The 12,591-nt window shown below is 33.5% G+C and overlaps 1 protein-coding gene across 1 annotated transcript; it reads right to left on the bottom strand.

Moving 5' to 3' along the window:
* Nucleotides 1–1,484: 1,484 nt before the first annotated feature.
* Nucleotides 1,485–12,514, bottom strand: LOC115245493 (transducin beta-like protein 2). The gene is made up of 2 exons (XM_029823849.1): nt 11,141–12,514; nt 1,485–1,749 (listed from the first exon to the last, which is right to left on the bottom strand). The coding sequence occupies exons 1-2, from the start codon at nt 11,301–11,303 to the stop codon at nt 1,502–1,504; spliced, it is 411 nt and encodes a 136-aa protein (XP_029679709.1). The 5' UTR covers nt 11,304–12,514; the 3' UTR covers nt 1,485–1,501.
* Nucleotides 12,515–12,591: the final 77 nt, after the last annotated feature.

The following is a 12,591-nucleotide window of genomic DNA, read 5'->3' as shown; positions in this document are numbered from 1 at the left end:
TATATATATATAATTACACACACATATATAAAATATTTCTTAATATTCCGAGATATACAACTTCTTCCCTTACTTATATTTTCGCGTCAGATTGTACCTAACCTACCACATGAAACGACTGTTTTAAATCAATTAATTTATTCGTACGGCATAATTCATTATTACGATGCCATTGCACTATCACTTTTATTTGAAGAATGATGAGATAAGTAAAGAAATGAGCAACATCCATATGTATTATATATATTCGAGTTATATAATCCTTTCTAATTTCGCAAAATCACAGATTAACTCTTATATTATCCACAGAAATAAATGAACTTCCAAATAAAATTTTCGATTTATTTGTATGCTCATCAAGAAATTCAATTTAGGAATATTTACAAAGCTCGAAAAGTTAAAAAATGTTAAATTATTAACCAAACGCGACGCATTACGCTTCATAAATCGTATGTCTTTTTTGGCTTAATGGCTTTTATGGCTCACCCACGACTTTCATTTATGATTCACTTCTTAATTATATTTTCCCTGAAGTATTAATGCAAAATTTATGACATAGTACTTTTTCTTTATTTAATTGTAACTGATAACGTTTGGTTCATTTTCTCTGCATTAATCAGAATATTCATATTATATTTCTATTTAGCGGCATGGTATCTAACTCGAAAGAATATAATCAACTCTGTATAAAATAAATCTAGACTATTTATGCCCCAATCTATGCCCCAATTTGCAGTAACCAATTTTTTTCATAGATGAAATATATATTTTTAAATTCTTAAAAGACATTGGGACGACTAATATTTATTGATAGTAGTTTGAAAAAAAAAACTGAAAAACTCTCTCTAGAATCTTTTACCAAGAAAATGATTTTTTTTATGTATATCCATCGTGTAACACTTGGTTGATATCGGATATATATCGAAAATTTAAAATATGAAAATAATGTGCCACTATCAAAAGAAAAAATCCGCCAATAAAAGAAAGAAGGAAAGGTAGAGGCGATACTATGCCGCTATAGTTATCCATATCTGTCATATACACAAGATAACATGGGCACATGCACATAAAAAAAGCTTGCTACCTAAGTAATTCATCGATTTGCATAAGTGACAAATTTTAAGCAGTTTATTACATTTTCGCGTCGTGTGGATCATTAAATTAACAAATCAATTTGAATTAAAAATAGAACAAGACTTTTCGCTGCTATAGCATAACTCTCATGGTGGTATGTGTTCGTAATTAAAAATTTCGATTTTTAAAATATCGATTTTTTTTCGAAGTGATTTCGCATATTATTTGCATTTCAATATTCATATAATAAATGGCGTAAATATTTGTATATTATCCTCCGAATGAGAACTACACCACCAGTTATAGTTATGCGAGCTAAGAACAGTGATGCCAGTTTGGAGACTGCCCTCTATACGCTATAACAGCGAGCAGTATCTCCAAACTGGCATCACTAAAAATGCGGCTTTCATTTTTCTAATTTGTTTAGCTACATACCGTCGGCACAGCTTGCAAGGTATCTGCCATTGTTGGAAAAGCTCATGTCGCTGATGAAACCGGTATGCCCTCTAAGCGTAGCAGTTAACCAAGAATGAGTAGGAGTTAGCTGTTTATTGCGCCTCTTGTTTAGCGGGATGCGTCGGCCATTGCGAAATGAATGAGAATAACACGCCGGTTCTTGCGGTATGAAACTCAAAGGCGGTGCTGTGGGACTCCAAGAAGGACTGTACTCCAGACCTGAGCAAACACAAAAGTTCACCAAAAGATTAATATTCTGAACGAGAACAAGTATAATTTCAATGGACATTTAACATTTCTATGATAAAACTTTCTATGATAAAACTTTTAACACTTTTATAACAAAGGAGAAGAACACTGAGTATAACTTTCTCACGGCTATGGTTGAAAATATATGTGCTATTTTACATATACCATGTAATAAAACAAAACTCATTATTACCCAAATATCTTAATTAATCCTCCAAAAGATTTCGATCAGAACAAAATGTCCTAGAGCTGATTGAAAATTGAACGTAATCTAACCTTTCGTTGTGAAGGTTTTTTACGAACTAATCCCTCTTCTCTTACTCTATCCCATCTTTTTTATAGTTTTACGAAACTATTGTATAACGAACCAATCATAGGCATCCCCGTCCTGTCCTGCCCCTTCCATTCCTCCCTTGTAGCTCGGAAAATACGTAGCTAGATCAAAAGTATGGTGGTGGGGGTGGTGGTAAGGATATGGAAGGGAGGTACTATATGAGAATTTTCGAGAATGTTCGTTAATAGCGATTTCACTTTTATACTGGAAAACATGCGTTTTGGGAGCAAATAATTAAAAAAAATTTTTAATTGTTTTTATCATCAGAACTCTCCGGAAAGACAATGTACATGCCTAGAACTATATGAGAACTGTTTTAAAATAAGCAGAACTATATCAGAACTGCTTTAGAATAAACAGAATTCTCGAAAATCGACTGGCGTCTCGCTTCGATATCCGTAAAGACACCTCTTCGCCCTTCACCTCTTTCGAGCAAAATAAATTATTTAAAAAATATCTAATGTGAAATTAATGCTCCTAAAATATGGTATTTTTTATATTAAATGCGCAAACATACATAGGCAGTCCTATAAAATAAAGGTATAAGTGTTGATTATACGTAATCTATGCGTGCAACTTTGAAATTATAAGCATATCCGCCTTAAAGTTATAGGTATGTCCGCCGCCGCCATCTTAAATATATCTCATTTGTTCCCTCAGAGTAAAGAATAACAGGAGTGAGCATTTGGTTTTAAGCAAACGGACGGAAGTGACTATATATAAAAATGACGAAGATACTGGAAGTACCTCAAAGGCCTGGCAATGCACCATGATCTTACAATTAACACTTATTAATAATATTTTTTTAGCCTAATATTGACTCTTCCTCTCACTTATTTAGAATCGGTAATCGTGCGCAAAATAAATGCAAACTGGAACAAGTAAGACAACAAGTGGCTATACATGGCTCTGAAAAACGTTGAAAAAATTGGACGCTCAAGATGGCTGCGATAACGTACTACCGTTAGCGAAAAGTCTACCCCCACTACCGATATGCTGTCTCCTGTTATTCTTTATTCTGAGTTCCATAAATCTTTCATTCCGCTCACCCTTTATCTTTCAACCCCGCAGCGTTGCGCTCCGTCCAGATATTTCTTATATCCATATATAATATATAGAAAGATAATAAAGATACAAGTTATTTATATGTGCGTAACTTTAGTCACGCACATATGTATGTATTGTTATACATATATTATTTGGCATGAGGGTAGATATATAAGAGATTGAATTAGAGAATTAAAAATAATATATTGTTGGTAAGAAAATCGACATTATGTTGGTTTTGTGATACAAAATACGGCCGATTGTCTATAGATAGATTATTAGGAGTAAGAGGAATGTCCAGAGAAATGCCATTTAAAACTAAAAAAGAACTAAATAAAAGGAGTGCCAACCTAAGGGCCAATAAATAAAAGAAAAAAACTCAAAAGAATGACCTTTCATCTGAAAGTACGTCTTCTATAGTTGAACTCGAATGTAAATTTGTCCGTCGCATTACTTAAAATTACACGGTGTATTACATGGAATTACTTGGGTAATTCCAGGTAATTCGCAATACATGTACAAATTTTTGGCGAGTGAGACACCCCTCGGTTTTAATACTTTAAAACGAGCAACAAATTCAATCTCTCAAGGGCATTCTACAATGGCAGTAACAATTTGCTCTTAAAAGTTTTAAGAGCAAATTGGAATTGCCCATTTCGTTACTCTCGGTTTTTACATCACTAAAAACAGTATACTCTCCTACTTCTACAGCCTTGTTACTGCCATTGTAGACGGCCCTTTATATATTTCGGTAGTATATTGTCTATAGATTATTTTAATACCAAAAACATACGAGCAACAAATTCTTTTAGTTACTTTTACTTCGCGCAAATGCACGCCGCACGGCGCCGGCGCGGCAAAATTGAGTGTATAGTGGTATTAATTAAATAATATACTTTTTACGAAATGTTTTCACGTTATTTTAGAGCAACAAAATAGCAACCAATTCTGTTGTAATTGATTTTGTTATTCGAGCATTCCATATATTTTTTTCATTCCATATATTTTTTTCATGGGGATATGAACGTAAATTCCTGCTAAACGGTTTGAGCAACAAAATCCAGAGTACGGCAATAATTGAGCACATAATCAGTACTAAATTATTTGATAGACGCGACTTTGTTTGGTAATGGTGGTGGGTCAGCTTAATATCGGTGATCGTAGCGCATCGTGGTTTGCGGCATTCTTTTTCTCTATAAAAAATTTATCAAATACACCTATCAAATTGAGGGGTCCCGAAAATAAGATTCTCCTGAATAGTTATAGCGCAATTACAAAATTGTAATATCACTTTCCGTGTGTATGAAAAACAGTGGTTCCATTTTATCGCGCGATTTTATCTGGTGTCAAAATATTCATATTTTATATGGAATTTTTACTGTTTCTTTTTATGAATATAAAGTAACAAAAATTTCACAATAGCCCCGAAACGGTTTTGTTTCAAAGAACACGATTTTATTTAAAAGAACACAAATACTTTTGAAAAACAATGCTGCAGAACTATAAAAGGTGCATTGACGGGATCAGGTGGATTCCATATGTTTGAAAGTTTGTATCAATTTCATGGATTTCACATGCTCTAATACTGACAGCCGTTTTCACATAGAATAAAAGATTTTTTTTCTTAGAAACATAAGGCTCTTTTTCTCTGGAACTAACAGAAATCTGTTAATAAAATAAATTTACTGCAAAAATATTTCTCGAAATTTTTTATCGGAATTTGAAAGAACATAATATCATTTTTTATGGCTGGTAAATCAAAAGTTTTAGAAATATTATTAAGTCAAAATCTTTATTATTACGGGCAAAAATTTTAGTCACTCGATCTGGACAATTCGATGGATGACGAGAACGTACGCCAAGATGGAAAGGGGAAGGGGGAGAAGGAGTCTTCTGGTTCATGCGGTGGCATAAATATAAACTGCGTATTTATACGCTAATGTTTCATATGCGTATGTACACGTGTATTTAATGATAGTGGCAAGTGAAACGCTCAGGGCCGGTAAGTTAATGAAGAAGCCACGTAGGTGGAATACGCAAGTGCGCGTGTTTGCGTTATTAGAATTTTGAAATGCGACCTTTCTCTCTCTCTCTCTCTCTCTCTCTCTATTTTGGCGAAAATTCTCTTCGTGTAATTGACCTCGTTTATAATTATGTTTTATGATGGTGCAATTATATACCATTTACTTGGTTTTTTCCCACGGCTATGTCATACATTATTGTGCAAAATTATCAGAATCACCAAAAGTTATCTTGTATTACGATTAAATTGTTTTCGAAAGTTAGGGTGAAAAGGTAGTACCTGGAAAAATCTGCATAATCGCATAATGCTATCGAAAAATTAATCATGCTCCTAATATGGTATTCTTTATATTAAATGAGCAAACATACAGTTTAATAAAATAAAGGTACAGGCGTTGATTATACCTAATCTATGCGCGCAATCTTGAAGTTATGGGCATGTATTGTTATATGGCGAGAAAGGAGAGGAATAGTAATCGTGCAAGTGTCATTATCTTTAACTCACTGGTCGGAATTTGACAAATAAATGAAATGGCCGGTCTGATTGAAAATTATTCCAAGTTTGAGGTGCGCGCAGTTATCAGATTTTTGCAAGCAGAAAGTGAATCAGAGTGAAATTCATCGTTAGGTTAATGAATATTTCTGGCTGGAATGTTTTAAGTCGAAAAAAGTATGCATATGCAGCAAAAAATTTAAAGATTAAGTAAAGTATGCTATTCGGTCATTTAGTTCAGCTTAAGACTGGCCATAAATATTCACTAATCTGCTAATATTCACTAATATTCACTAATGTAACTTTCTCTTTGATTCATGTAAAAATCTGATGATAACTACGCGTACCTCGAATTTGGAATAATTTTCAATTTTCACTGGGCATTTCGTTCGCTTGCCAAATTCCGATATATAGAAAATAATAATGTTTGCACGGCTACTACTCCTCTCCTTCATGTACAATACATGCGAAACCGAAGGGTGTCTCACTCACCAAAAATTTGTACATGTATTGCGAATTACCGGGAATTACCCAAGTAATTCCGTGTAATACGCCGTGTAATTTTAAGTAATGCGACATACAAATTTACATTTTATTTATTGGTCCTTAGGTTGGCACTCCTTTTATTTAGTTCTTTTTTAGTTTTAAATGACATTTCTCTGGACATTCCTCTTACTCGTAATAATCTATAGACAATCGGCCATATTTTGTATTACAAAACCAACATAATGTCGATTTTCTTACCAACAATATCTTATTTTTAATTTATTCTATTAAATTTAAAAAAATTATCTTTTTTTGCGCTTGTTATCTATTTATCTGAAATATTGATTAATAATCATAAATTTAACTTTCAGAGAATTATTCACGCGTATCTAAAAGACGTTCTAAAGACGTTATAACGACATTATTTTTACTTTTTAAGACGTTTTAATCTTGTCTGGGTTATTATTGTTTTGTGCTATAGGACTTATAAATCAATGCGATGTAATGCGAATATGATGTAATGCGAAGTAATGCGTAAGTAATTCCAGAAAAAATGTACATGTATTGCGACAGTGAGACACCCCTCGATTAAAACTCAACACTTTGTCACCGCGGATCCTATATGGCGCGCATTATCATAACGTAAATTAACTAAAAAAATTTATTACTTGTATGTATTAAAATAATCTGTAGAGAATATACTATCGAAATATATAAGAGATTGAATTTGTTGCTCGTTTTAAAGTTTTAAAATCGATACTTTGTCGCCGCGGATCCTATACTGCGCGCCGTATAGGGGCAGCGGCAACAAAGTGTCGAATTTTAATACTTCAGAACGAGCAACAAATTCAATCTCTTATATATCTCGATAGTATATTGTCCACAGATTATTTTAATACAAAAAACATACAAGCAACAAATTTTTTTAATTAACTTATATGGTATAAATTCGCGTCGCAAAAAAGGTCCGCGGTGACAAAGTGTCGAATTTTAATACTTTAAAACAAGCAACAAATTCAATCTCTTATATATTTCGATAATATATTGTCTACAGATTATTTTAATACTAAAAACATGCGAGCAACAAATTCTTTTAGTTAACTTAAGTTATAATACTGCGCGCCGTATAGGGTCCGCGGCGACAAAGTGTCGAGTTTTAATATTTTAAAACGAGCAACAAATTCAATCTCATAAAAAATTTTATGAAAATGACGTATCAAATTGGGGGGTCCCAGAAATAACATTCTTGCCTAACTATTTCAATTATCAAACTCTTTATAATAAAAGATCGTTATTTCGAACACCTGTTGCGGATAGACGTGAATGGAAACTTCTGCTAAATGCATTCCATAAAAATTAAAGTTAAAATTAAATTAAAAAATAAATATGTGTACCTCACATTATATGAGATAAACATGTTCTGCGTCGTAGCTTACATGTGTGCAATTGTCGTTTATATACTATTCTTTAAAATATCGCAACGCTATATTTTTTTTTAGGTTAACTTTATGTCGTTGAAAAATTATACGGACTGATTCGTAAGATCATAGGAAAATTAACATCTTTACTTTTAAATATTTCTCCAAAAAGAAAAATCACATATAAAATTTGTAAAAAAACATATAATTAGCTAATTGCAGAAATTCTTTTTCGTGTCATAAATACCGTAAAAACCATACTTTTTAAGCGCGAACTGCATAAAAGTACATTTGTATATTCCGTCCATGGTCTACGCATAGGCGGGCAAAGTGGAATGGCGCGCAACTCATGTCAGTATCGTATCGTATACGTCATACGTACATACACGCTCGGACCCGGGTCTATTATTTCAACTTAGAAAATTAAGCGGATGAAATAATCTTGACATTTCAATGTAATATAAAATCAAAATCGTTAGCTGCACGAACAGAACGATGGTGTAGAAGACGCCTTTCTAAGGAGACCTACTCAAAACGGAGGTTTCGTCCGATCCATGGGTGTTCCCTCGCTGCTGAACGGAGTATATGTAGGTATAAGTAAAAGCAATTAAGAGGTTTTTTGTTGCAGGTAAGAAAGTTTTAACCGTAATCATAGGAAATCGACCGATCGCAGTCAAACATTATTTACAATGGGTAAATAAATTCAATACATACAATCTGAAAATGTCTAACACGAAACAGAAAAGCATTATTGACTTTTTCTATAAGTGCAAATGATTTTTATTAGTACTTGAAGTATCTAGGATTATAAAACATTTTTGTCCAAAAGTTGTCCAGTCTAGACATTACTACATCATAAAAACTCGGTTTGACAATTTGGCATATATAATTTGATATATACAAAAGAGATAAAACAAAAATTTTAAGGATACAATAATATATCATACAATATTAAATTAATCATTGTATATAAAAATATTTTTAATATTTTTAAATCATTTAACCAACAGTAATAATGCAAATATAAATATTCTGATAATTTTTAATTTTCTATCTCTAATTTTTTAACGTTTCTTTTATATATATTTTAATGAAATATTCTGACTAAACATATCTAGTAAATTTAGAACCCGAAAGTACTAAAGTATTAATAAACTCTTTTGTATATTATAGCAATTCTTTAATTTTTCCATTTAAAAAACATCTTTTACACTGTTCTGTTTCGATACCGATAGATTGTTAATACAAATGCACAAATAAATTTTTTTTAAAATCATTTGCAGACAATTTCAATTCTATGTAATTTTTTATAACACAATTCTTCGATTTTTTCATCTAAAACATCTTTTACAGTAACTATCATAAATCATCAATAAATATCACACAGCACATTTTTCTTCCCTATATTAACTTTGTTAGAATCTAACCTTTTTTTCTTTTCTTTTTTTTTTCTTTTTCGCGTATGTCGCCTGTGTGTGGAATTATCGTGGGTTCTATATAAATGTAACGCATGATATGCAAAGATGCGCGAATTTATAAATATATATACATATATATACATATACACACAAAACGAAAAAGAGGAATAAATAGAAAATACACTGAGATCTTAATAGAAAACGGGCGTTATGCGTGTGCTATTCAGCGCATCCATCTAATCATGAGAGGAGATGCTTTGTTTTGCGAGATCACCGATATATCAAAGCAAAAGCGAGTATATAATGAGATCTTTCTCTTTTTTTTTGTAAAGTAAAGATATGTTTATTGTTGATTCGATATGATCAATGCGCATTTTTTCAGTCCCGAGCTACTTAATTCTTGCATCGTATTTTATAGTAACTTAATCCAATACTTGAGTCATTCATGTTTGATCATTTTCTCTTAAAATTTTGAATAAAAAAATTAACTATAAATTATTTTAAATAAAGAGAATTTATATTTCTAAAAAATTAGCTTTTAGAAACAAAACAATTTTTTAAATATTTTACTATAACAAATGCAGCTTGAGAAATATGATAAAAAAGCCAGCATCATGTAATATATATAAATTGATTAATTTCAAATAAAAGTAATAAAAAAATAATTTTTACGCATTTTTTTGTAATTTAAATGTGAAGAAAAAAATTATTTGGGAGTGTCAATCTTTTTAAAAGAGATAGAAAGTATTACTTTAATTATTTTAATTATTTTTTATTTGAACAATATGTGTAACACGTAAATTATATATTGGGTTGAACAGAAAGTTAGTTCCGTTTTTTACTAAGAGATGAAGACCGAAAAAACGGCACAAACTTTCCGTTTAACCCAATATATATATAATTAATATTAAAAATGTTGAATATTATTAAATAATGAAATATTATTTTATTATTTGAAAATATATTTTAATAATATAATAAAAAGAAACACAATTGCGGACACACGTGCAACCGAATTATTTATCAGCTGTTTACGAAGCAGTCAGTTGTTTACGGAAAGTTTGTTCCGTTTTTTACTAAGAGATGAAGACCGAAAAAACGGCACAAACTTTCCGTTCAACCCAATATATATATAATTAATATTAAAAATGTTGAATATTATTAAATAATGAAATATTATTTTATTATTTGAAAATATATTTTAATAATATAATAAAAAGAAACACAATTGCGGACACACGTGCAACCGAATTATTTATCAGCTGTTTACGAAGCAGTCAGTTGTTTACGGAGTTTTAAAAGAATACGTACATGCAATGTAAACGAATTTCTAAGTGCAGTTCGCTAGACTGTGCGTGCATTTCATGCGTCACGTGTCGGCGAGTGACAGCTCTTGACATGTATCAAGCATACAAAAATGCACGTGTTTCTTCCAGCTGAAGAAACACTTTTATACGAATCTTCCTTCAAGCAATCGAAACTAACAAAGATATGTATTAACAAATATATACGTAGTTACTCTTGCGAGATGAATCATACAGTATTTTATTAAAAAAAGAACAATAATACAAAGATTGTATTATTTTGATTTGCCAATTAAATGATTCGAAATATTTGTGATATCACATAAAACGAATCCAGCAGTTAGAGGATAATTCCGACAAATTGAAATTTACGAATGTTTCAAAATGAGATTCCGGCATTCGTTTTCTTCGAAGGGACATTTGACGTAAAATTAAAGTTTGGCGCAAAATACGTTTTTATCGATATCGAGAATCATTTGAGAATCGAGAGAATTATTTCAGAATTTTAATGATTTTTATATCTCTTTTATAAAAAAACAAAATTATATAAGAGTATACCACTCAAAGTAGACTGCGCGCCGAGCGAGAGGGATATTCAATAATATAAGTATGCATTTTATTTTGCAGAAAGAAGTCAGCGGAGAAAAGCAGAGAGGCATGACAGAAGAAACGTTCGCATTACTTGCATTTTCTACACTCAGCTCCATCGCTTTCTCTTCTTTAAACGAATTTATATTTATCTCGTTTTAAGTGCAGAAATTTTTGCGAGTAACACGGACAAACCTACGCGTACACGTGCAGTTCGAGTGCAGCTCCTAAAGAATGATGACTGTGCTTACTTTTCGACGAGTCCTGCTCCAGGCTGGACCGCGACCGCCGGCTGACGGCATATCGTATCAGGAAAATAATTCCGCCGGCGATGAGCGTAGTCAGAAACAGCAACACGAGAACGGACGGGCTCACATTCTCCAGCATGTTTCTCGAACCCGACGTAGTCTCCATCTTCGCGTGACACCTGTCCCGAGTAGCGTGCACACGTGACACACAACACACACACGCGCGCGCACACACGAGATTTCCCGGGAAAACGAAAAAGCAGCGAAAAAGCACCGCGGAACCACGCGGTATTACGACACGTGATAACGAAAAGTCATTACATACGTCTGTATGTGTGTAAGTATGTTCGTGTTGCTTGCACTACTTGCACTCACACTTTCTCTTTCTAATGATCGAATAGGTTATAGTCTCATTCCTTCGCCGAAACGTGACGCACTCAATGCCGGAATATATATCTGTCCCGTTTTAAACGCGGAGAAATTTTTGGACGTCGTTACTTTAATCTATTTCACATCATTATGATAAAAGTTATTTATGAGTTTATCGCAAACATAAGCGAATAAATCTCCTATGTTTGTATTTACTCCGACCGCGAAAAGCACTGGGTGCAACGTGTATAGACTCTCTCGGAACTATTGCTTCGATCATGGAATACGAAACGAAGATAGACGCGACTCTCCACGTGGAGATTCGATCTGATCGATAATCAAGCTTTCGCCGATGGATCGCTAATAATTAATTCCTCTAGATCGCGATCAAACGCTACGTGTTTTTCTTTCCTTCCCTTTTTTTACGCAACGACGCAAATTTCTCAATGTGTCTAAACTACGGCTGTGCACTTTCGAACATGCGCGGGACACTTTACTCTCGGGTATTAAATTCAAAATAACTCTCGCGCGTCTCTCATCGACAAAGCTCGCGCAGGACAGTTCGATACGTATATATATTTACTCGTAAGTCGATCGAAGATTTAAGCGCGCGCGATCGCATCCTCCGCCGTCAGATCGGTCCATTCGTCCACACGACTTTCGCTCGACCGGATTATCCAACGCATGCACATCCGGAGAGAAGGAGGAATCACTGTTCCTTCGCTTCGCGTTGACATAAGAAAGCCGTCGGTCCATTCGCTCTTTGATTTTATCAAACAACAATACCTGCCGTTCGCCTTTCGATCCGAATCGGCCACCGCTGATTTAGACGTTTTACAAATTAAAATATTTTAAACGCGCGGGAACTCGATACATATGATCCGTTACGTGTGAATTTGACAGCTCGCGGAACGCAATCTGTATTTCGCGCGACTGGAGACGCAACGTGACACTTCTTCTCGACGTGACGCGTGTTTGCGGCCCGCGGGTACCCACGTACCGGTATATACCATCTCGCGCGCTTCCTCGTCGCGATCAAACCCGATGCGCTCGCGCGTCATTTCCCCCACGCGTTATCTCCTCCC

The sequence above is a fragment of the Formica exsecta genome, unplaced genomic scaffold (assembly GCF_003651465.1).
Source record: "Formica exsecta isolate Colony F162 unplaced genomic scaffold, ASM365146v1 scaffold122, whole genome shotgun sequence".
NCBI classification, from domain to species: Eukaryota; Metazoa; Arthropoda; class Insecta; order Hymenoptera; family Formicidae; genus Formica; species Formica exsecta.
The sequence above is the reverse complement of the archived record's forward strand: the minus strand, read 5'-3'. Positions and strand labels throughout refer to the sequence as shown.

Coding starts and splice junctions, on each gene's coding strand:
- LOC115245493 (XM_029823849.1), bottom strand. CDS start 11,303: ATGGAGACTACGTCGGGTTCGAGAAACATGCTGGAGAATGTGAGCCCG. Junction 1,750..11,140: donor GGAGCAGGACTCGTCGAAAA/GTAAGCACAGTC, acceptor GTGTTTGCTCAG/GTCTGGAGTACAGTCCTTCT.